At 41.8% G+C, this 22,619-nt stretch overlaps 1 protein-coding gene across 3 annotated transcripts in view; it reads left to right on the top strand.

The window, feature by feature from the left end:
- The window catches only part of nsd2 (nuclear receptor binding SET domain protein 2), a 40,235-nt gene that overhangs the window by 6,915 nt on the left and 10,701 nt on the right, over positions 1 to 22,619 (top strand). For all 3 annotated transcript variants that reach the window (XM_048227534.1, XM_048227535.1, XM_048227536.1), the window contains exons 9-16: positions 34 to 137; positions 387 to 573; positions 944 to 1,056; positions 1,535 to 1,630; positions 3,690 to 3,816; positions 4,115 to 4,315; positions 21,283 to 21,462; positions 22,290 to 22,446. In XM_048227534.1, the coding sequence (XP_048083491.1) occupies positions 34 to 137; positions 387 to 573; positions 944 to 1,056; positions 1,535 to 1,630; positions 3,690 to 3,816; positions 4,115 to 4,315; positions 21,283 to 21,462; positions 22,290 to 22,446 (1,165 nt within the window). The remainder of the gene's footprint in view (positions 1 to 33; positions 138 to 386; positions 574 to 943; positions 1,057 to 1,534; positions 1,631 to 3,689; positions 3,817 to 4,114; positions 4,316 to 21,282; positions 21,463 to 22,289; positions 22,447 to 22,619) is intronic.

Below are 22,619 nucleotides of genomic sequence, written 5' to 3'. Positions count from 1 at the left end.
TACAGAGTGACATGTGTATCCCTTTCTCTTCAGGAAAGAACAGCATGAAGCGGGAGCTAGAGGATGGGGAAAAGGAAGAACAGACCAAGAAACGCATCAAGCTCGAGGTTGTCACACCCAAAGCAAAGACTCCAAAGGTAAGTCCTGGATGTTGAGAGATGTTCAGGTCACAACAAGAAATGAACACACCGTCCCTGTGGTTGACTCAGTTTCATACACTCTCTAATTGCTTATTTGATCCTTCAGATAAGCTTTGATGTATCCCCTCAGTATAATCCATTTAGTATCAATTTACTGTGGTACTGTACAGTGAATGCCTCAATTAGAGTGCTTCCCGTTTGGGTATTTGTCAATCTCCTAATATTCATCCATCCATCCATCTACAGGGTAAGTCGGCAGATCTCACCAGCCCTGTTAGGAGGAGGAAGAAACAGACCACTGACACGGAGGTGAAGGGGGTGGGCAGTGGGCCGGAGGTGAAGAAGAGACAGAGGAAGAAAGTGGAGGAGAATCCCCCCACCCCAGCGAAAGGGAGGAAAAGATCATCAGGGAAGCTCCAGGCTCAGGTCAAAGGTAAGAATATGGCCCATGGAACTCTCTAGAACATTCTATAGACTATTGTATGTCAAGTCCCTCTGGAGTGATGAAAGTGCACTTCTCATCTACCCTTGTTCCACTGCACCTGATAGAACTTATCAGAGGTGTTGATGGTCTAAACCAGTTCTCTTAAGCCATCCATGACCAGAGACACATCTCAGATCTTTGTCACAGGATTATGTGAAATGCTGGTAGTATGCATCTCTACAGCATCAAGAACACAATAGGAGCAAAAGGTTCAGTTTCAGACTTTGCACAATGTTTCAGCATAACTTGTCATCTTGATGTGTGTCTGTCTGTGAGGGAAATTGTGAAGTGTTTTGATCATTATGCTGTTGTATTTCAGAGGAGGAAGTTCCCGGGACACTGAAACGGCCCAGGAAGAGAAAAGGATCCAGCAGCCAATCAGCTGCCGCCATGCCCAAGAAGAGGCACATCCAGTCCCACCCTGAACCCGAGGTAAGCCAATCACCAACCAAGCTGAGACCTGTCATCCGATCAGATTGGGTCCATCAGAGTCCCTATATTATAATGGCAGGCTTATTTAAAGGGACACCAGGCAACGTTCTTCGTAAGTCGGTATATGGTTAAATGACTCATTACGGGGCGAATGAAGGCTCTCTCGCCCGCCCCTACTGCCTGTAGGAAGAATATCCCACTTGCAACGAAACGCTAGATTGTTGCAAACGTGTGTATAATGGCAGAGCCGGCGAAGAAGCAGCGAAAACCCTTGACGGAAGACACAAAGAAAAGGAAAAGAGCTTCAGACCGAGCGAGGGGGTGTTTCGTAGAGAAAAAGCATCAGGCTTGCCTGGTGTCCCTTTAACATCTTAATGTCTCGCAAATGTAACCAAAATGGACATAAATTTATGTACTCAAGTGTGTGTGTGTGTTTGTTTGTTTGTGTTTGTGTGTGTGTGTGTGTCTGTCTTATTAGGGCTCTATGTGTGAAGACAGGCCTGAGTCTCCTAATGACAGCACAGATGAGACCCAAGCGGCAAAGAAAAGCACTAAGAAGGAGAGTGTGTGTCAGGTAAGCACTATGCATGGGGGCAACGTACTGGCAACGTGAGGAAATCATATTTTGACATCAACGTTTCCTGCAAATCAAGAGGTTTTGTGTGTGTGGTATTCATATAATATAAAATAATTTTCATGATATAATATGAAAATGAATGAATGAACATGGAAAAACAGCTTTCAATGTAACTGTCAAATCATACAATTAACACAAGTTAAAAACATTTAAAGACCATATAAGGGAAGTATATTCATAAACTATCATGTATATTATTTAATAACGTCTTTTTTACTTTAAACACAGGTTGTCATTCACTTTAAAAAAAACGATTATCAGTTTGAAAGGCATGTAGCAGTTAGGAGTAGCTAGGGAACCTCACCGCCTGTAAAGCCTCTAGTGCAACTAGTGCTGGGCGGTATACCGGTTCACACCATATACCGGTGTATATTTTCGTTATGATATGAATTTTTAATATACCGCCATACCGGTGTATTTGATGACACAACGTTTGGAACGCTGCGCGCGCGACAGTGTTTCCGACGGGACTTTTTTCACACGCACGCACGGTGCGACTGCGAGGTATAGTGAGGGTAAACACAAAACGCCTTAAGTTTTTCCCCTGAAGTATGACCCTTAAGGCTTAATTTCTCCTTAGGTAAGGGGTTTATTTAAGGGTGTTGCACAGAATACCTTAAATTGTTTCTTTAGTTAAGGAAAAACGTTATATTAAGGGATGCTGCATTGAAAGGGATTTACAGTCACGAAAATTCTATTGAGATTGTTCAACAGCTCTAACTAGCTAGCTGGCTAGTAGGTGATGTCGATGTCGTTAGTTAGCAACCCACCGACCACAGTGAAGTTTAATGATCTTATCATTTATCTCACCTTAAGAATATTCGCTGAAATTATCCAGGTAGCAAGTGAAGCATGTTATGGACATGAACTGAGCAATACTAGCTGGCTAGTTAGAAAATGATCCTGACTGTCATCAGTGCACCAAAACAAACTTTTTTGTTAATGTTTTGCCAACCGAACCGAAGCTCATGGCAGGCTAACAAGACATCCACATGAAGTTAACGTTAGCCTACCACTAACGTCATGCAAACCACACAATAACAATAAGACATGTTTCTGATAGGCCTATTTGTCAGAGTAAGCATACTAGCAGAGAGGTTTTATTTTAAACTGTATAATTTTCAAAAAAGTATAATTATTGCAAGTTGCACTACTTTTTGTATTGGTTTTATACAAGATGTTTGTGAAATTTGCACATTTTGACTGCAATTGTCTTTGAATTCTGATGCATTAGAATCATAAGTGGCTCTTTGTAAACAGCATAATTTTCTGGGGCCATGCAAAACTGCATTACCACTAGTGTGGAGTTATTCTACATCATGACAGTAAAATAGACCATCCTTAGTCAATGTACTGCAGCAATTCCTCTCTCAACCTGTAGAAAATGCTGTGAACATCTGATTATGCATGGACAAAAAAATACCGTCATATACCGTGAAACCGTAAGAATTTTGAAAAATACCGTGATATACATTTTTGGTCATACCGCCCAGCACTACTCTTAACCATCACAGATGAATAAACTGCAATGATAACAAACAAAACAAAACCACGTGGCCCAGTAACTTGGCCTGCATTTTCCTGCATTTTACAAATGAATTTCAAACATTAGCATGCTAATTTTGATAGCACTTAGGTTTTTTATAACTAGGCTATGTTGTCCTTAACGCCGTTCACCGGTCTCTCGTGTTTTACTCAACAACCACCTAGCGTTACTGTACCTGTACGAAACATGTGGGTTTGTTATGGGAAAAGAGCTCTGGTAAGGTTAACCAGCTGGATTCTGAGCCGGAGTACTCACTACGGCGATCAATTAGATTATTGGTTGGATTGGTTTGTCTTTTTTTTTTTTTTTTTTTTTTTTCTTGCTGTGGATGGCCGCCACAAAGTTGTTATCAGCTGAACCAAAGCATGTATGCATGGAGAGAGATTGAGAGAGAGACTTTATTTTAATAACTATTTATTGCAATTCTCTTGTTTTGTGTGCTTTATGTAGGGCTGCGAGCACACTGGAGAGGACCTTCTGGTGTGTGAGGGTGTGTGTTGTAGCTCGTTCCATACAGAGTGTCTGGGGCGACTGCTAACTCCAGATGAGAAAGTGCTGTGTGCTCCGTGCAGCTCAGGTAAGACACACTCTCTCACACACACACAAACACTCAGTAAGCTTCATTTATCTTTTTGAAATTAATCCATATTTACCCAGTACATCAATTATTTTCATCAAGCATTTATTTCTCTCTATTTCTATCCATTTCTCCATCTCTCTGCCGGTGTTCCTCTCTCTCTCTCTCTTCCTCTCTCTCTCTCTCTCTCTCTCTCTCTCTCTCTCTCTCTCTCTCTCTCTCTCTCTCTCTCTCTCTCTCTCACTCACTCACTCACTCACACTCTCTCTCTCGCTCTCTCACTCTCTCTCTCTCTCAGGCACACACGTGTGTTTCTGCTGTAAGCAGTCTGAAGGGGAGGTCCGGCGCTGCAGCGTTCTCCACTGTGGTCGGTTCTACCACGAGGAGTGCCTGCGGCCCAACCCGCTCACCATGTTCGAGAACCGCGGGTTCCGGTGCCCGTTACACACCTGCCTGTCCTGCCACTACAGCGGCAAGGCCAAAGCCAAGGCCACTAAAGGTGATGTACACACAAACACAAGTATAGATGTAGTTCTGTTAAAGGAATGAGGTGTAATTGAGTTGTCTTGAACCACATTATTATATTTGTGACAGCACTCTTCGATGCTCTTGCATTATATTGACTCAGAGCCCTGGGAGGTACAAGCGCAAGTCCTTTTACAATTTGTTATTTAAACAAAAAGAAAAATCACGCATCGCCCCTTTAATTCAGATTCACATTTGTGACCCTGCAAGGCCAAACCAGTCGTCTTGCGCACGGTGCTATTTTGAGGAAATCTATGATAAACAAACGTACGGGTTAAAATGTCGAATTTCACGTTTTTGCACAATTCGACAGTATACAGTCTACACTTTCATATTGTGAACAAATTTCACGGATAAACATATGTTTTGACTGTTAAACCCTGACTTTATTTAGGTGAAGATTAAACACATTAGCAGTCATTCCATTTGTCCACGCCGCTATAAGGTTTTACGGTAGAGCTAAAATGTAGCCTACTCGTTACTCAATGTGTAAGCTCTCTATCGTTCTTGGCAGATGTAACCGAATATGAATGTGAAAGACTTGCCTTTCAGGGTACGAACGGTCAAAAGCACAAACTTTTAGGAATATCCTTTTAAGGACCAGGAGAAGTTTTCCATTGACGTAGCAGTAGCACATTTTAAAAGTGGGCCTATAGCCTACACAATCTGTGTACATAGAACTTCTTCTCCCCTTACTTCCCCCGAAATACATTAATTATATTCTATAGTGACACCTTATGACCGTCCCTGGTATTAACTAGGGGGCAGATAAAGACATTCACTCGGTTGGCGTAAGGCTAATAATAGCTGTGTCCTCACACTATCGCACGTGACGATTTACTTAAAAAGATGACTTTCTCCTCTTCTGGCGTATGGTGACAGGAGAACCATGCCAAGTTTGGATGCGGTTTATCTTAGCGATACTTTTTGTAATACCCTCGATATACATATCGTTGGAAAGCTTGGTCAAAGGCCGTTCATGTGGGCACATTAACTTAATTTTGTAATTTTTACCAAAACGACTGGTTTCGCCTTGCAGGGTCACATTTAGTACTTCTGTATCTTAACTAGGGCTGCACAATTAATCGAATTTTAATCCCGATCACGATTTTGGCTTCCCACGATAAAATTTGCGTGATCGAGCGATATTAAAAATGCGTGCTCTACCCATAAAACCAAAAAAAAGCCAACCCATAGAACGCTCCGCTACAAAACAAATCAAGCGCTCCTTAAACCTGTCTGAACATGTGCCTGCATGCAGCCTACCAATGACAGCTGTTCCCTGCACTGCTCAGCCTGATGCACTGCTCAGTTTGCACTGTGGACTAGTAGCATTATGTTAACTATTAGTAAGCTAGTTAGACTATACAAAAAAACGATCAAAAATCATATGTGTGGCACAGCAGAAGGCCAAGAGCTTGTCCCTCGAAACGGATCATTGTTCGAAAATATTTCGGATTTCAGGCAAGTGAAGTTAACCAAAAACATAAGCAAAGCAGGGCTCTTAACTGATACTGTGAAACACATCACATGACGTAAACCACACATGCCTTTTTATCACGTTAACTTTTAGTCCTTGTTTGCTTCCTCCGATATAGCCTATAAGAGTTGAGCTAACGGGATCAGTGAATTTTATTCATGTATTTTATAAGCTACATGTGCAACCTACACTGCATATGCGTTTCAAGACATAGCCTACTCAAAACGAGTAAACAATAATGAAAATGTAGCCTACACGTCAGTGTTTTACATATCAACGACAAATGACTAAACCAGGGGTGTCCCAAACTGTGGCCCGCCACGCACTTTAATCCGGCCCGCCGAGCATTTATTAGTTTATCATAGGCCACTCGCTATTTTTTTCCAGCGATAGACGACGTTGTGGTTAACTTTAGGCTACTACAAACTGCTTTACACCCTTACGTTTACAATGTCAATGTCAAAACAGCTTGTTACATCGAGATATCTCCATTGCAGCAGATCTAAATGCTACTCCATTTAAAGCAACACCAAAGAGTTTTTTGTACCTTAAAATACTGTTTCCAAAATCGTTTCAGTGGTTCATCAACTTGTAACAGGGTGAACGGCACTTCTGCATTCGCTTTGAGGCCCTCTATCGCCTATAACCGCACTATGCAAGTTTGCCAGATCGGGTAGCGGGTCTGTAGTTCGATGGAATGAGACATAAGAAACTACAAATTTGACTTGCATCTGATGTCGCAATACATCGTACTTTCATAAATCGTGCAACATATTCTATCTTGTCTGTGGACATCTTATTTGCAAAGCCGGTGCTGGATAAACAAATGGCGTGCTGTGGTCAAAATTGATCCAAGACAACTGGTGTGAGACTGCAGCTTTATTCACGACGCCGGGAGAATGTTACCCACATGAAATGTCAAAGTAACAAGCCCACACATCTGTGGGTGAAGCCAACTCTTATACCTTATCCCACACCCATGGAAAATCACAAGTTGTCGCCCTCCATTAATCACTTACCTTCTAGTATTTTAACAGAGATACGAAATGTTTACAACCCCACTTAACCATCTGGTGTATTGACAAAGATAAAAAATGTTCATGACCCCGCATCCTGGGGTTACCCAAATACTTCTGACACAAGGGTTAAGTTAACTAAACATTCTAACCTAGGAGTTGCAAAAGACACAAGGGTCAGAGTAGGGTGATGGCAATTAGATTTCACTACATGTATGTAAGGTATACTAAACATTCAATGAGAGACATATAAAATTTATCCCACATATTCCCCCCTGTGGAGCTGTAAAGCTACATGTTTAATACAGTACTCTACATGTGTATATACTAACACAACTAGTCTAATCAACCTTATATTTAAACCTACCAAACAATGATTAAAATTCACTTCTAACAATTAATCAGATTATTGCAGTTCTAAATCTAAATTACAAAGGGAAAACAGAAAATGAAAAACACAGTTACATCATCATCATTTAAACCAGGTACATCGGGTCAGACTACTTTGTACACTTCTTTTACTAACATGTTTCCTCTATCTCAGTATCTGGTGTTTCCCTAAATGGGAAGATGTCTTCATACATTCCAGTCGCAGTAACCGATACATAATTTGTCACTGTGGTCTGTCTGTTTAGAGCTCTAAATATACAAGCTAATGTGAACTTTCCTATAAGAAGTACTATAAGGACAACCACCACAGGGACAAGGAATGGTAATCCAATTCGTAACATTCCCATCAGGATGTTTGAGGCAGTTGTACCAAATCTTTTCTCAAAGTCCTCCAGAAACATATCAAAAGCAGTAAGTGGAGGTGGATCTGGCACAGCTTTTCGGATGTCTTCAATATATTGGGTGATATTGTTGTACTCATCTGGCACTAAGAAGCAACATGAGGTCTCAACAACCTGACACAAACCCCCTTGCTCTGCTAACAACATATCTAGGGCCATTCTATGGGCTACTAGCTCAGTTCGCATATATTTTACTTCCTCATTCAGCATCGAAAGAGCTGCTGCTGTTTCATTCGCTACACTTTGCAGGTGATAAGCTAGTCCGTTAATTTTTTTGTAAAGCTGCTACTACACCACCCCAGAGAGAAAAAGTCCAACGCACAGTAGCTCCTTGTCCTGTCCATGGGTCTGCTATAACATATCCTTTCCAGTTACTCATACCTCCTGATGTATAAGTCATCTCTCTTTTCTCTCTATGGGTAAATCTAGTAGATTGTTTTTGATTAGAATATTTTCCATGTAAAATCCACATTGTAGGCGCAATAGCAGCTATGTAACAGGTTCCTACAGCATTAGGAGGCCAGTATGAATATGCCATTTTACCACACACCCAATACATGCCCATGGGAAGCGCAAAATTGAAGTTTGGACTTGGAACACTGCTATACCTTATGAGCGGATAATAGTTCCCTCCCAGCCAAATCCCATGTTCACTTTGGCTATCAGCCGAATTAAGTTGATCATAATTTGCTTTGAGATAATATTGGCATTTACTATGTCCTAATTGTTTCCTTATCATTTTATCTTTGCCAGAGGACCTAACAGACAAACACACAAACCTTTAGTAGCAGGCACCTGCATAGTTTCTAAGTTCCATCCAGATACTCTCAAAGGAAATCCACTATTATTACAAACGGTATAAGGTTTTGCTGCTTGAGGTATTGCTTGTCCCTTTGTGATTGACACAGGCCAATAATCTTTATACTTTGCATTTGCCTCAGAGTTAATCCACCCTAATTTTCTTTTTGACCACTCTCCTGTTTCATTTAACCACACTGAATCCATTAAGGTCAACATAACATTCAAGGATGAGCCATGCAAGAATTTCTCTATGTTTTCTAACCCTACTTCTGAAAGACATTTAGGGCTGGTACATAGTCTGGCGGCTGCACATACAGAGTCCTGTAAAGTGCGATATGGAAATACTCGCACCTGAAAAGATTTGTCTTGGCATACCCAACATGTGTCATTATTTCCTGTTAATGTTGTTTTGGCACGAAAGGCTAACTCACATACTTTATTGTTACCACACACTTCATCCTTAAGGGAGGAAGTTATAACCCTTAGATGAAGAATAAGCACAACAATCACCAACATCTCGTCTTCTCAGTTATTCAAAACCAAAATAAAACCTAATCCTAGTCTTCAACAGCAGAGCTGACTTGGGTGGTTTAGTCCCTCCTCAGGTTACTGTCCAAATAAAATTAAATCAAAACAACAAACTTGTAACGTTTATCTAGCTAAACTGAGAAAGAATATTCTTATATGATGCTAGTGATATTTTATTAATCCTCTTCAAAGTATGTATTCTTCAGCCTATTGCAAAAAGTGTGTTTGTCAATCCTCTCGTGCAACCACGTGTTGGTTATGATACTCAGTTCAGTCCATGTATTGTTCCGGATTCTTCACCACTCTACAGTGTGACAAATGGACCCAAGTGTCTCTTTCCGCAATCCTTACTGCTGTAGGTGTAGATAATATTACTTCAAACGGCCCTCTCCATCGTTCTTCATTCCAGTGTCTTCTCCTTAAATCCTTTATGACTACCCAGGCGCCTGGCTCCACTGGGTGTGTCCTTTGGAAACTTTGTGGTAGTGCCGACGCCACCTGTTGGGAAACAGAAGACAGAGCAGCAATCAGTGCTCGCATGTAACCTATCATTGTCCTATCTACATTCTCTAGGTTAGGTGGGTGTGGTAACCCTGGAGCCGGCAAGGGACGTCCGGTCAAAATCTCAAAGGGGCTAACCCCTGTAGATCTTGATTAACGGCCTCTGAGGTAGAGAAGAGCTAAAGGAAGAGCTGTCACCCAATCCATCCCTGTTGACACAGTGATTTTAGTCAGTTTTGCTTTCAACATTGAATTCATTCTCTCTACAGCACCCGCACTCTGTGGGTGGTATGCACAATGGGTTCTAAAGTTAATTTGCAATTTCTCTGACAACATTTTAATGATTTTATTCACAAAATGTGCTCCATTGTCCGAAGTTAGTTTCTTGGATACTCCCCATCTTGGCACAACATCTCTCATTAAAGCCTTAGCTACTGATAAGGCATTTGCATGCTTGACTGGGTAGCATTCAGGCCATTTTGAGAACATGTCAACTATTACCATACAATATTAATATCCTCTACATTTGTCCAATTGAATGAAATCCATCATAATGTGTTCAAATGGGCCTTCAGGTGGTGGGTGATGTCCTTCCTTGACTCTCATTGTAGGTGCAACATTATATTTTAGGCATGTAATGCACCTCGCACAAAACATGGTTGCTTCTGTAATGAATCCTGGTGCAAAATAGATTTTCTCTACTGTCTGAGTCATAGCATTAGCATTTGCATGATCTAAACCATGTGATAGTTTAGCAATAATGTGAAAACAAGACTTTGGAAGGACTGGTCTGCCTGTCGTGGTATGTACCCACAGACCATGTGTATTTTCTTTACAATTTTTCCATTTCCGTCGTTCCTGATTATCTGAAGATTTCTGTGCTTCCTTTAAAGCTTCTTCAGATGTAACTACATCTGGTATTTGTAAGTTTATGAAAGAATTAATTGTTTTTTGTGGTTTCAAAAATTCAGGTGGTATTCTCTGTACTCCCCCCTGCGCGGCTCTTAGCTGCCGCGTCTGCCCTTTTATTGCCCAAGCTGATAGCATCTTTACTTGCAGAGTGGGCTGCACATTTTACGACAGCCACAGCAGCAGGAAGTTGAATGGCATCCAACAATATAGCTATCAGATCTTTGTGTTGTAATGGTTTGCCTGCAGCTGTGAGAAAACCTCTTTCTTTCCAAATCGCCCCATGGTCATGTACAATTCCCCAGGAATACCGACTATCAGTATAAATGCAAACAGATTTACCTTTTGCCAAAATACATGCTCTATATAGGGCTACCAATTCAGCTGCTTGGGCAGAAAAAGTACCAGGGAGGGAGTGAGATTCAACCACTTCAAATTGATTCACTACAGAGTAACCAGTCCCCACCTCTCCGGACTCCAAACGCATAGATGAGCCATCCACGAACAGTATTAAGTCAGGATTTGACAGAGGTGTTTCAGAAATGTCAGGGCGTGGTTTAGTGCACATAGAGACAACTTCACAGCAATCATGCAAATCTCCATCATCTGCTGTTGGCAGTAATGTTGCTGGGTTAAGTGTTGTACACCGTGCAAGAGTTACATGACTCAGGGTTAATAACACATGCTGATATGTCAGGAGACGGGCAGGTGTAAGATGTGAAGTTTTTGCTTGTAGAAGCAATGAGTGTACTTCATGTGGGACATATACAGTGAGTGGATGCAACAACACAATGTCAGCACATGCTAACACCCCACTGGCAGCTGCTGCTACAGACTTCATGCAAGGGATCATCCCTCTTGCTACTTGATCTAATTGCTTAGATAAATAAGCCACTGGTCTGTGCTGACCCCCATGCTGTTGACATAACACTCCCGACATGTACCCTGCTTTTTCACACACAAACAACTGGAATGGTAGATCATAATTAGGCAACCCCAGGGCTGGAGCTGACACTAATGCATGTTTCAGATCTACAAAGGCTTTATCACAATTGTCAGTCCAAGTCAGTTCGTCAGTCAAATTTTTACATGTATTTGCACATGCTTGGAGAGGCTGTGCCCTCTCTGCATAATTTAAAATCCAAGCACGGCAGTATCCAATCATTCCTAGGAATCGCAACATTTGCTGCTTTATCCTGGGTCTGGGACAAGCAGTTATTGCTGAGATGCGAGATGCATCTAGGGCCCTGCAGCCAGGAGTGAGTATATGACCCAAATACTTCACTCTCTCCTGGCAGAGTTGCAACTTTTGTTTGGAGACCTTCAGTCCCACACTGGCCAGAAATGTTAATATTGCCACAGTGTCAATTTGACACACCTCTCTAGACGGACTTGCTAATAGCACATCATCCACATAAGAGATAACAGTACTACCAGCTGGCGGAATAAATTGTGAGAGGCAAGATACCAGAGCTTCATTGAAAACGGATGGCGACTCTGTGTACCCTTGTGGCAATCTCGTCCATGTATATCTTTGTCCTTTGAAAGTAAACGCAAACCAAAATTGACAAGATGGATCTACTCTGATTGTAAAGTATGCATTTTTTATATCAATGACAGTGAAACAAGTTGCATTTGCAGGCAAAGTTGAGAGAATAGTACATGGGTTTGGCACTATTGGATGTCTTGGCTGAACAGCCTCATTAACAATTTGCAAATCTTGAACAAATCTCCAAGTATTGTCAGGTTTCTTTATAGGCAGAATGGGTGTATTACATGGGGAGGAGGGGCAGGGCACAATGGCCCCTCTCTTAAGTAATGCTTTAAATGTTGGCTCTATGCCCTGCTCAGCTTCTTTTGATAATGGGTACTGAGTTTTTGATGGATAATGTCCTGAAGTTTTAGCGTGTACAATCAATGGCTGAGCAGTAGACAATGTCCCAAAATCATAACTGTCTTTTGCCCATAATGAATCAGGTACTGCTGATAAAATATTCGCTTTTTCCTCAGCAGAAAGAGCCACATACTCCTCTTGTTGTGATGAGGAAGATTCTGGCTTTACAAAAACATGTCTCTGTACTGGGGTGACTGTTAAGGAGCTCCAATTTTGGAAAAAATATGCCTTCAGAGATGATGAATAAAACAAATTAGGGGTGTGTTGGACAGGCACCCAATCCTGTGCATTTACACATGCCTTAACTAATGGTCCACAATCACACCATTCCCCTTGTGTTTTTTGCAAAGGCACATGGGGATAAGAATTTGAGTTTGCAAACACAGATGTCAGACCAGGTGACAGGTCTACTACAGCTGCAGCGTAGCTTTTATTTGTAACAATGCCGGCTATCTCAATAGTCTTAACAGACTGTCCTACTTGGTACCATTTTTCTATGTATTCCGGCTCCGGGACATCATGAAAAGAAGTCATCACACATTGCAAGTACTCTGGTGTTTCTTTATCTCCTTGGACCGAGACCGGTGAGGTTAATACTACACTAGGCTGTGTGCATTCGTACCCTATCCAGGTTGGGCATGTTATCTGACAAAACGAATATGTAGGTCCTTCTAAACCCACCCCATTATGTGTGAGTGAAATTGTAAGTTGTAAGGTCCCGGCCCAGTAAATTTTCCGGGCAAACACTGCTGAGGAGGAAAGGATGTTCTAATGCATGATCTTCATATTGAACTACCAATGGATTAGAGATTGGTTCTGCTATTAACTGACCTGACGCTCCTGTAACATGCACTATTCTCGTACTTTTCATTGTCATAAACTTACAACTATCCTTCTTTCCTATCGTACTAATATCTGCCCCTGTATCAATCAAAAAAGAAAAAATATCTCCATTCACAGAGAGAGAGAGTTTAGGCTGTGCTGTAGCATTCAGAGTGAGCTGAGGAAACAGTCCATGTTGTAAATCAGAAGTGTCACCACAGGGTCCCGGCGCCCCCTGTTCTCTTAAGTCCACCCTGTCCTATTCAGCCTTTTCATGCTGTGACCAGACAGGGTGTTGGGAGCGCTGCTGTGATGGTTGACTCCAGTACTGTTTCTGGTTTGCCTTGCTGCAATTCGCTACTTGCACTCGGCTTTGTTACGTATATCCGTTTAAAACTAGTGCTGCCCGGACGCTTCCGGTACTATTTGTTTACATGGTAACGGTAACGCCCATTCATTCATTCATTCACGTTTTTTAACTTTTCAAACTATTACAACAACAACATGAGTGTGCGTCGCAAAGTAATGAAGACCCACCACCTACTCAAACAGGCTAGAAAGTACTCGGAACATTGCTGTGTTCCGTTATGTAATGCTTCTCGCTAAATTTATCGGTGTCTTAAGCTTCCATAGTTTCCCAACCCAGCCCGATCTGCGACGAAGGTGGGTGGCAAACATTCGTCGGGATAGTTTTAATATAACATCCCACACTAAGGTCTGCAGCAGACACTTCATGGAAAGCGACCTAGTTGAGCCAAAAGAAGGAGGTCAAGACGCCTGGCTAAAGGAGCAATACCTATGCTCTTTGAGTGGAATGCCTACAGGCTCACAACACGACCCAGTGTGTGGGAGAGGAGAGAAAGGCCAGAGGAACCGGAGTTATCTCTTCCTTTGGAGTCAGACACCGAAGTGTCAGCCGATCATGATTACTGTGCTATTCCAGAGCCGCTGCCTTTAGATTTGAGCTGTCGCGGCAAACGAGGATTTGGCATGTGAAGTGGAGGAGTTAAAAAGCAGCTGCAAGAATTACGGCTGCAGCGAAAATTCGGACTGCAGCGGTTTGCAGGATCCGATGAGGATATACGGTTTTACACTAGGTAGGCTAGAAGCTATGCAGATTGCAAATATTTTCAGTCTTCTGGTACTGATGGCAGGCATAATAACGTCCTCCTTTCCTTTACCCCCACCCTACAAAAACCTCAACAGAGGATAAACATACACTAGGCCAATTAGTTTATTCGTCTATAAAAATTATAAAGTACATATTTACATGTAAAATCAATCAAATGTATTTTTGCTCCACTAGATTCCCAATGGCTTCTGGTGGCTCATTGAGCCATCAGTCCACAAAATGGTTAGAATCACAAGAGCCAGAGCAGCAGCTAAGAAAAATGAAGAGGTGACCCGTTCATGTGTGTCAGGGGTAGGTGTCAGAGTTAGCTTTAATAGCTAGGCTATAAACACTATGTATTATTATTATTATTATTATTATTATTATTATTATTATTATGTTAAGTCAGCCATTTGGGTTTGTGGATTGAGACAAATTTACAATATGTCTATCAAATCCACAGAGGCAGGTACTGCAGCCAATAGATGAGTTCTTCCTATTCCTTGTCCATCTTTCTGTTGGTCTGAAGGAGAGAGACTTAGGACATCGGTTTGGAATTCATTCCTCGACAGTCAGCAGAGTAGTGTCATCATGGACAAACTACCTATACACCCTCCTTGGGTCTGTATGCATTTGGCTGTCACCTGAGGAAGTTAAGGCAAATCTCCCAGCAGTTTTCAGCGACTTCCCTGACACACAGGTGATCATAGATTGCACTGAATTTAAATGCCAGACTCCGTCCTCTCTGTTGCTGCAGAGTGAAATGTACTCACGCTACAAAAGTCACTGCACCATGAAAGGCCTGATTGGCATTGCTCCACATGGTGCAGTGACTTTTGTCTCCTCATTATATGCAGGGTCAGTGAGTGATAAAGAGTTGTTCAAAAGAGCAGGGCTAGCAGAGCTACTTACAGAGGAGATGGCAGTGATGGTGGACAAGGGTTTCTTAATTAGCGACTGTGTGAATTGCAAGGTGTACTGTCCACCATTTTTGTCCAGGAAGAGTCAGATGCCTGCACATCATGTAATTACAACACAAGCCATAGCACGTCTCAGAGTACACGTGGAAAGAGTAATCAGGAGGATCAAAGAAAACAAGTTCTTCGATGGCATCATTCCACTAACTCAGACTGTAAATATCAGCCAAATGTTCACAGTGGCATGTCTGTTATCCAATTATCAGAACAAGGCCTTAGTGAAGGCCTGGCTTAAATAAATAACTACATATCATGTCAACACAGAAATAATATTACTTGTACATACATTTTAATGTAAAATTAGATACATCACAATAGTATCACATACATTAGTTCAAAAGTAAAACAGTGGGTACTCTACGCATGAATATCACATAAATAAAAAAAAAAATGTTCTCTGAAATGGCAAAAACTACCTACCTAATATATATATACACATTATTTATTGTTTACAAATAAAAATCTATAACACATTTGAACCATATTTTTGTCCATCATGTCTTTGACTCAGTAATTAGTGTTATTTTTTTAGGAGTGGATTATACAGAGGCAGTGACAGTACATTACAACAATCAATAGGGTCCTTTGTATAGATTTGTAAAAATGAACAGTCATTAAACCCCTTTGTATAGATTTGTAAAAATGAACAACTCCGAAGTGGCAGATGGAGTCAGAAGTGGCAGCTGGATACAGTAAGCGGCCATGCGCTCCTTTGTATAGATTTGTAAAATGAACAATCATTAAACCCCTTTGTATAGATTTGTAAAATGCCCAATCATTTGTATAGATTTATAAAAATGAACAGTTATAATACATTGGATTTGTAAAAATGAACAACTATTACAATATGTTGGTCTATTTTTTTTTCTTTTTTATGATGATGATTTATATTGGATTGAATAAGTTATATTTTGATCATGTTTTTAGAGCTCATTTGTAGGTATCGTGGCATGTAGACATAGAAAAAGAAATAATCAGCTTTCTCTCTGATTGATTTTTGCACCTCAGTGTCTATGTAAATCTGTTGCACAAGATAGTCCTCCTGTGCCCACACAACAAAATCGCACCACTGCATCCCTGTGAGGAGCAGTTGCCCTTGTACTTGCCAGTAATAGGCGTGGCTTTTTTTAAGTTTTGGGGAATCATTTTCCATTTTTACGTATTTGCAGTCTACAAAGTTTTTGACATTAGGGCATTTGAATTCAACAAGGCCGAATTGGGGGTTTGCGTTTGGATCATAAACAACACCATCTGGAGAAGCAGCAAGCCAGGGGGTGGTTGGATGAATAACTAGACCACTGGGTGCATAGTTGACATGGACTAACTTACTATATTCAGCTGCCACTTCTGACTCCATCTCAGCCCCCCTCTTCATGTCTGCCGTTTGTCTTGTTCCCTTAAATATTCGGTCTGCAAGCGACTCAGCAGAGCTCTGGCCTTTGACATGGCAGATCTCCCGAAACCTAGAGGCGGTCACCCGCGGCTTTCGGAGCTCAAACCATTCAGGGCAACAACTTTGTTCTCGTGTAGCTATTTCAATTTTGTTTGCCATTTCCATGGACACGGACAAACTGTTTAGGTGAAGCTGCTGCTCCTTGGTACATACAAATGCACAATCTGATGGTGTGCAATCATGTCCATCCAGCGGCAAGTGTGGTGTTGGTGGCGTGTCATGAATATGTGTGATGTACCGGGTCTTCTGTGCAGGCTGTTGATAGGACAATACACTTCCCTTTTGCACTAACCCGATGCCAATTTCCACAAGGGGCTGGTCAGACCTCATGTTCATGGTGGTCACAAGTGGCTGATCCTCAAGGCTAAAGCGACTGTATGCTTCTGATATTCGGAACATGCAGGGATCAGGTAATGGACCGACCAGGCCTCTGTAAAATCCACTCCTAAAAAATATATTGATACATTGTGTTAATAAGGGAGGAATACAGCGAATGAAAAAAATGGCAACAACTTCCTTTATCAAATGACATTCTACACTGTTTTCAGACAATAAAGGTGTTGTTGATGAAAACTTAAAGACTACCCTTTACCACACAGAAAATTGGTAAGGAGTTAATGAGCGCATTGATGAAGAATTGGACCAATAAGCATAATTGGCCGAATATCCGATGTCATCAAGCAATGTTTATTGTACAAGCAATTTATATCTACCTTTTATTAAGACTTATTCAGCTATTACTTATTTAAGCCACTTGGAGGAGTATCGCACTGGGTGTGGCACATGGGATTTAGATATATCTACAGGTGTGGTGATCAATTATGCCTGGACCTGGGATTATTTCCTAGGGGGGAAATCATCTCTTATTACCTTACTCCAGTCTGTACCCTTCGCTTTGGTACTGGCTTGGTGAAGACCATGGCGTTGATGGGTCCAGGCTTCACACCCTATCAGACAAATACAATTACTGAGAGTGGGATCACTTCAAAGCAATGATCAATGAAAAAACTTCAATCTCCTTAAAATTACCATAGTTCTTGGCTTGTGCCATTGCTGTTCTGACTCTGTGCAGCTATGAACAGGGGGTACCACTGGTATTTCAAGTTGTGAATAGTGTGCCTTTTGATACAGCAGGGCCACTATGTGGCTGCATAAAGCAGTGCCTGCCACACAGGAACATGTCTTCTGTGTCATTACCACTGGCGTTGAATCACCAAGTGTAATCTGAGAAGAAAGAGAAAGAAAGAAGTCAGCCTGCTTTAAAAAAAAAAAAAAAGGAAAACCGTGGTGTTATTTAACATATGCAAAAACCTAAACTGCTGAATGCTTAGACCATAAACTTTCTCACCCTATTCAATGTTGATTACATTCATTACATACAAAACTATCATTACATTAACATTAGGCAACATGGGGGAGGGTTAGGATGAATAAAGCTGGAGCTCCTGCCTACACTTAAACGATGTGGCATCTCAGACTTCAGCATAGACCTGTAGCACAATGATCTGACGCCAACTTGCCCTGTCATCCTGTCTTTATTGGACACTATAAAATAACAGATTAAGTTGTTAGCGTTATGGGTCATTGGTGATAACCTGTGTATCAACAGCTATGCATCATTCACGCCAACACATCCTACAAGTAGCAGCAAGCTAAACAGCCGTTACACGATTGAACTACCTCACGGAGTTAACGTTAGTTAGACATAACATTACGGTTCACAGACAACACTGTCAAAGTTAACCTCACTATTAGCTAATGTGAATTAAATCTAGATAAAGCACACCGTGTTTACTACATTGCTACTCAGATAGCATACTCATCATGACACCCACACCGAAAAAAACAAACGATAACGATTGCTATAGCTTCTAACTAGACTATCTATCAACGTATGAAGTAAGCTATAGCTAGCGCTAACATTTACTAACGTTAGTCAGTTAGTTTAAATTATGTTCTTACCTTCATAGTTGTGTATGTAATGCCCCACATACAACCTAAAACCCTTGTCCATTTTAAATGATGGGACCTTCGACATGTTGCAGATGCGGTGGACATCTGTCATACTCAATTTTGGGAGTTCTTGAAGAGACCGGGTGTAAAACACAGCTGTCGCCATCGTAGCACCGGAAACAGCTGAGCAGTACAAAGTAGAACGCGGAAGCGATTGTGACTGATTGTGCAAGTAGCCCATTACGTGCCATGTGGCCCATTCTACCACATTCCCAGCACTCCATGCTATTGCTTGTTGCCCCCACGGCCACGTCCATATCCTCCCCTTTCTCCCTTTCCACCTCTCCCCCCATTGCCTCCCCCTCTTCGCACACTGCTTTGGTAAACTGTGGAGGTGGCTGAGGGAGTGGTGGATACACAAGGGCCCAGGTATCATCATAGTTGGGAGGTCTAGGCCGCGTAGCTGGTGGGGCTGATGGCTCTGGCTCACTCTTCTGCACATATACTTCTGCTCTGATGTCTGCAGTCATCTGGTCAGCCTTTACCCCTCTCTCTTCCGTACAAACCTGTCTTTCCCTCTGCTCTTTCGCTTGTTTTCTTTTCTCTTCTCTATCCATCGCTTCCTTTTCCCATTTGCCATAAACCTCCGGTTTAAAAGGCCTAACCCTACTTTCCATCATAGCCCTACATTCACTTAGCTTTTCTATACTCAACACTCCAGATAAAGGAAATTTTCCTTCAGTCCACCTATGCCATTTACCCAATAATTAGATTCATACTTTCTCTACATGTCCCTCAAACACCCTGGATTATACTCCTCTAGGTAAGTTAATAGCTTTACTCTTACTGCTCCCCATCGCAGTGTCCCCTTGATATTTTTATTTCCAATTACCTCACGCCTAAAATCAGAGCAAAACCCAACAAAATGTGATGACAGTCTTATCAGATACCCAATGTTCTCAGGCCTATTTTACCAATGCGCATAACCAAAAAAAAACAGAGCACTCAGTTTACTACCTACGCATAGGCAGTAAGGCCACTACCACTATCACTGGCAGGAAATATAATGCGCATTACCAAAAACAGTGCACTCACAATTTACCACCTACGCATAGGCAGCAAGGCCACTACCACTATCCCTGGCAGGAAATGTGCACTCAACCACTACCCCTCTCTCGGGTAGGGACAGGCCTTCCTTCCCTATTTTACCACCTCAAAGTGTAAAATCAGGGACTCACCACCACGTCTGTTCAGACCACCGAATCACGGTCGTTACCAGTATCCGAGACACAGGAGGATTCCCTCTGGCCAGGCTGGGTGCCGCGAAGCAGTGTTTGGTGCTGGTGACGGCCTTCTCCCAAGATCACAAAGAGATCTCCCTCAGTTGCAACTTTGTTGGGTCCTGCGCCGTTGGTCCTCCTCGCTATGCCTCAGGAATAGGTAATCCCATCCTCGTCGCCATTAATGTGGTCAAAATTGATCCAAGACAACTGGTGTGAGACTGCAGCTTTATTCACGACGCCGGGAGAATGTTACCCACATGAAATGTCAAAGTAACAAGCCCACACATCTGTGGGTGAAGCCAACTCTTATACCTTATCCCACACCCATGGAAAATCACAAGTTGTCGCCCTCCATTAATCACTTACCTTCTAGTATTTTAACAGAGATACGAAATGTTTACAACCCCACTTAACCATCTGGTGTATTGACAAAGATAAAAAATGTTCATGACCCCGCATCCTGGGGTTACCCAAATACTTCTGACACAAGGGTTAAGTTAACTAAACATTCTAACCTAGGAGTTGCAAAAGACACAAGGGTCAGAGTAGGGTGATGGCAATTAGATTTCACTACATGTATGTAAGGTATACTAAACATTCAATGAGAGACATATAAAATTTATCCCACAGTGCGACAGAGGGAAAGTTCTTTGGTGTTGCTTTAATTGGGAACGCATTTGAACGTGCAATAGAGAGAGAGAGAGAGCGCGATGGCAACAGTAGTTCCCACTACTGATGAGAGGGCACAGCACTAGCCATAGACTATTTGAGTGGAGCTGGCAAAGAGTCTTAAAGTGACAGTGCACTATTTATAAATGAATTAAACAGCATCAAATGAACAGTATTTCTTAAGAAATTAATTTTCTACAACAGAAATAATACAAAATGTTGTTATTGTTGTTATTGTTGTTATTATTATTATTATTATTATTATTATTATTATTATTTGTGTGTGGCCCACCGGCTAATTTTCAAAACCCAATGTGGCCCTTGAGTCGAAAGTTTGGACACCCCTGGACTAAACGATTAAACTCATGAACAAGAAGCAGAGCTTAAGTGGCTAATGGGGAGCGTTGGGAGGATTCCCGGTAGGCAGTTAACGTTTCCCCAAATATTAACAAAGTAGCACGCACAAAAAAATTGTTTGGAAGTCACTGTCAAGTCTATATTTGCAGTAATTTAGGGGAGTAAATGTGAGGGGAAGAATTTTGGTGAGCCAGATAGCAAGTCCAATATGTTTAGGGGAAAAAATATTTTTGTCACTAAAATTAATTCATAATTGTGATGAATAATTGTGATCTCAATATTGATCAAAATAATCGTGATTATCATTTCGGCCATAATCGTGCAGCCCTAATCTTAACTTCTACTGCTTCTAATGACTCATTTGCTAAAAGCTCTGTGTGTCCCTTGTGACTACAGGTAAGATGATGCGTTGTCTGCGCTGCCCGGTGGCCTACCACGCAGGAGACCAGTGCGTTGCCGCAGGTAGTGAGATGCTGACCTCCACGGCGATGATCTGCAGCGCTCATTTCATGGCCAAGAAGGGCCGCAGCCATCACAGCCACGTCAATGTCAGCTGGTGCTTTGTCTGCTCCAAAGGTTAGTGACCCCTGCCCTCCGTCTCCCAGCAACCCTAAAATTGCCCACTGTCATCATGGACTTGGTTAAAGGTTTGATCATTTGTTATTTCATTCAGTAATTACAAAACTAATTGAAATTTTAGTTTGCTTTAGTAAATTATTTACCTTATTTTGCGTTAGTTACACAATCAGTAAAGCATTCTTTTTACGTGTGTAAAGACTCACCGATACATATTACATTGTATCCCATCGAATCGCACCAAATCCTTCTGTATTCAAATGTATAATTTCTGTGTTGTATCCTTGCTCATGCATCTAGAATCATATCGGATGATCTTATAAGGTGGAGATGCACACCCCTAATTCTTCATTGAAATGTCAAAATGACCATAACTCGTGTTTCTGTTATGGCCATATGATGTGGTAACTGTGTTTTACTGTAATTCGGTGGGCATCCCTGTAAAACTATAGTGTTAGAGTTTTGGCCGTTTGAAACTTCAGACATCAGACAACATAACTCGTCTGAGGTAATAAATGTTTATGAAATAAAACCATGTAATTAGCTCATGACAGGGTTCCCACGGATCATGGAATTTCTGGAATATCATGGAATTTAGTCATTGAATTTTACATTTGACTTAGAGTGGGAACTCTTGTCATGAGTTGCTGTGTAACTTCTAACCATCAGCATTGAGCTGTGTGTTGGTGGGCCTGAGCGCAAAACCAGAAAAGGCTGTAGGACCACATGCTCCCGCACACTCAACCCCACGGCAAGAATGTCACTCCTGATGATGTCTGTCTCGCCCCGTTTCACACATTTGTTCCCCTCTGTGTCTGTGTGTTCAGGTGGCAGTCTGCTGTGCTGTGAATCGTGCCCAGCTGCGTTCCACCCCGACTGTCTCAACATCGCCATGCCTGACGGCAGCTGGTTCTGCAACGACTGCCGCAACGGCAAGCGGCCCAAGTACCACGACATCATCTGGGTCAAGCTGGGCAACTACAGGTGCGCAGCGACCCCCTTACCTTTGACCCACACAAGCTCTGTGTCAATCCCTAAAATATGTCAGTTCATACGCAATGTATATTTCAATAGGTTCAGGTTTATTCATTTGTGTAAAGCCATTACTAATCAGCATTGTCTCAAGGTACTTAATAAAGTTAAGAGTTACAAACATT

This window comes from Alosa alosa, chromosome 19, assembly GCF_017589495.1.
Source record: "Alosa alosa isolate M-15738 ecotype Scorff River chromosome 19, AALO_Geno_1.1, whole genome shotgun sequence".
In the NCBI taxonomy this organism is placed as follows: Eukaryota; Metazoa; Chordata; class Actinopteri; order Clupeiformes; family Clupeidae; genus Alosa; species Alosa alosa.
The sequence above is the reverse complement of the archived record's forward strand: the minus strand, read 5'-3'. Positions and strand labels throughout refer to the sequence as shown.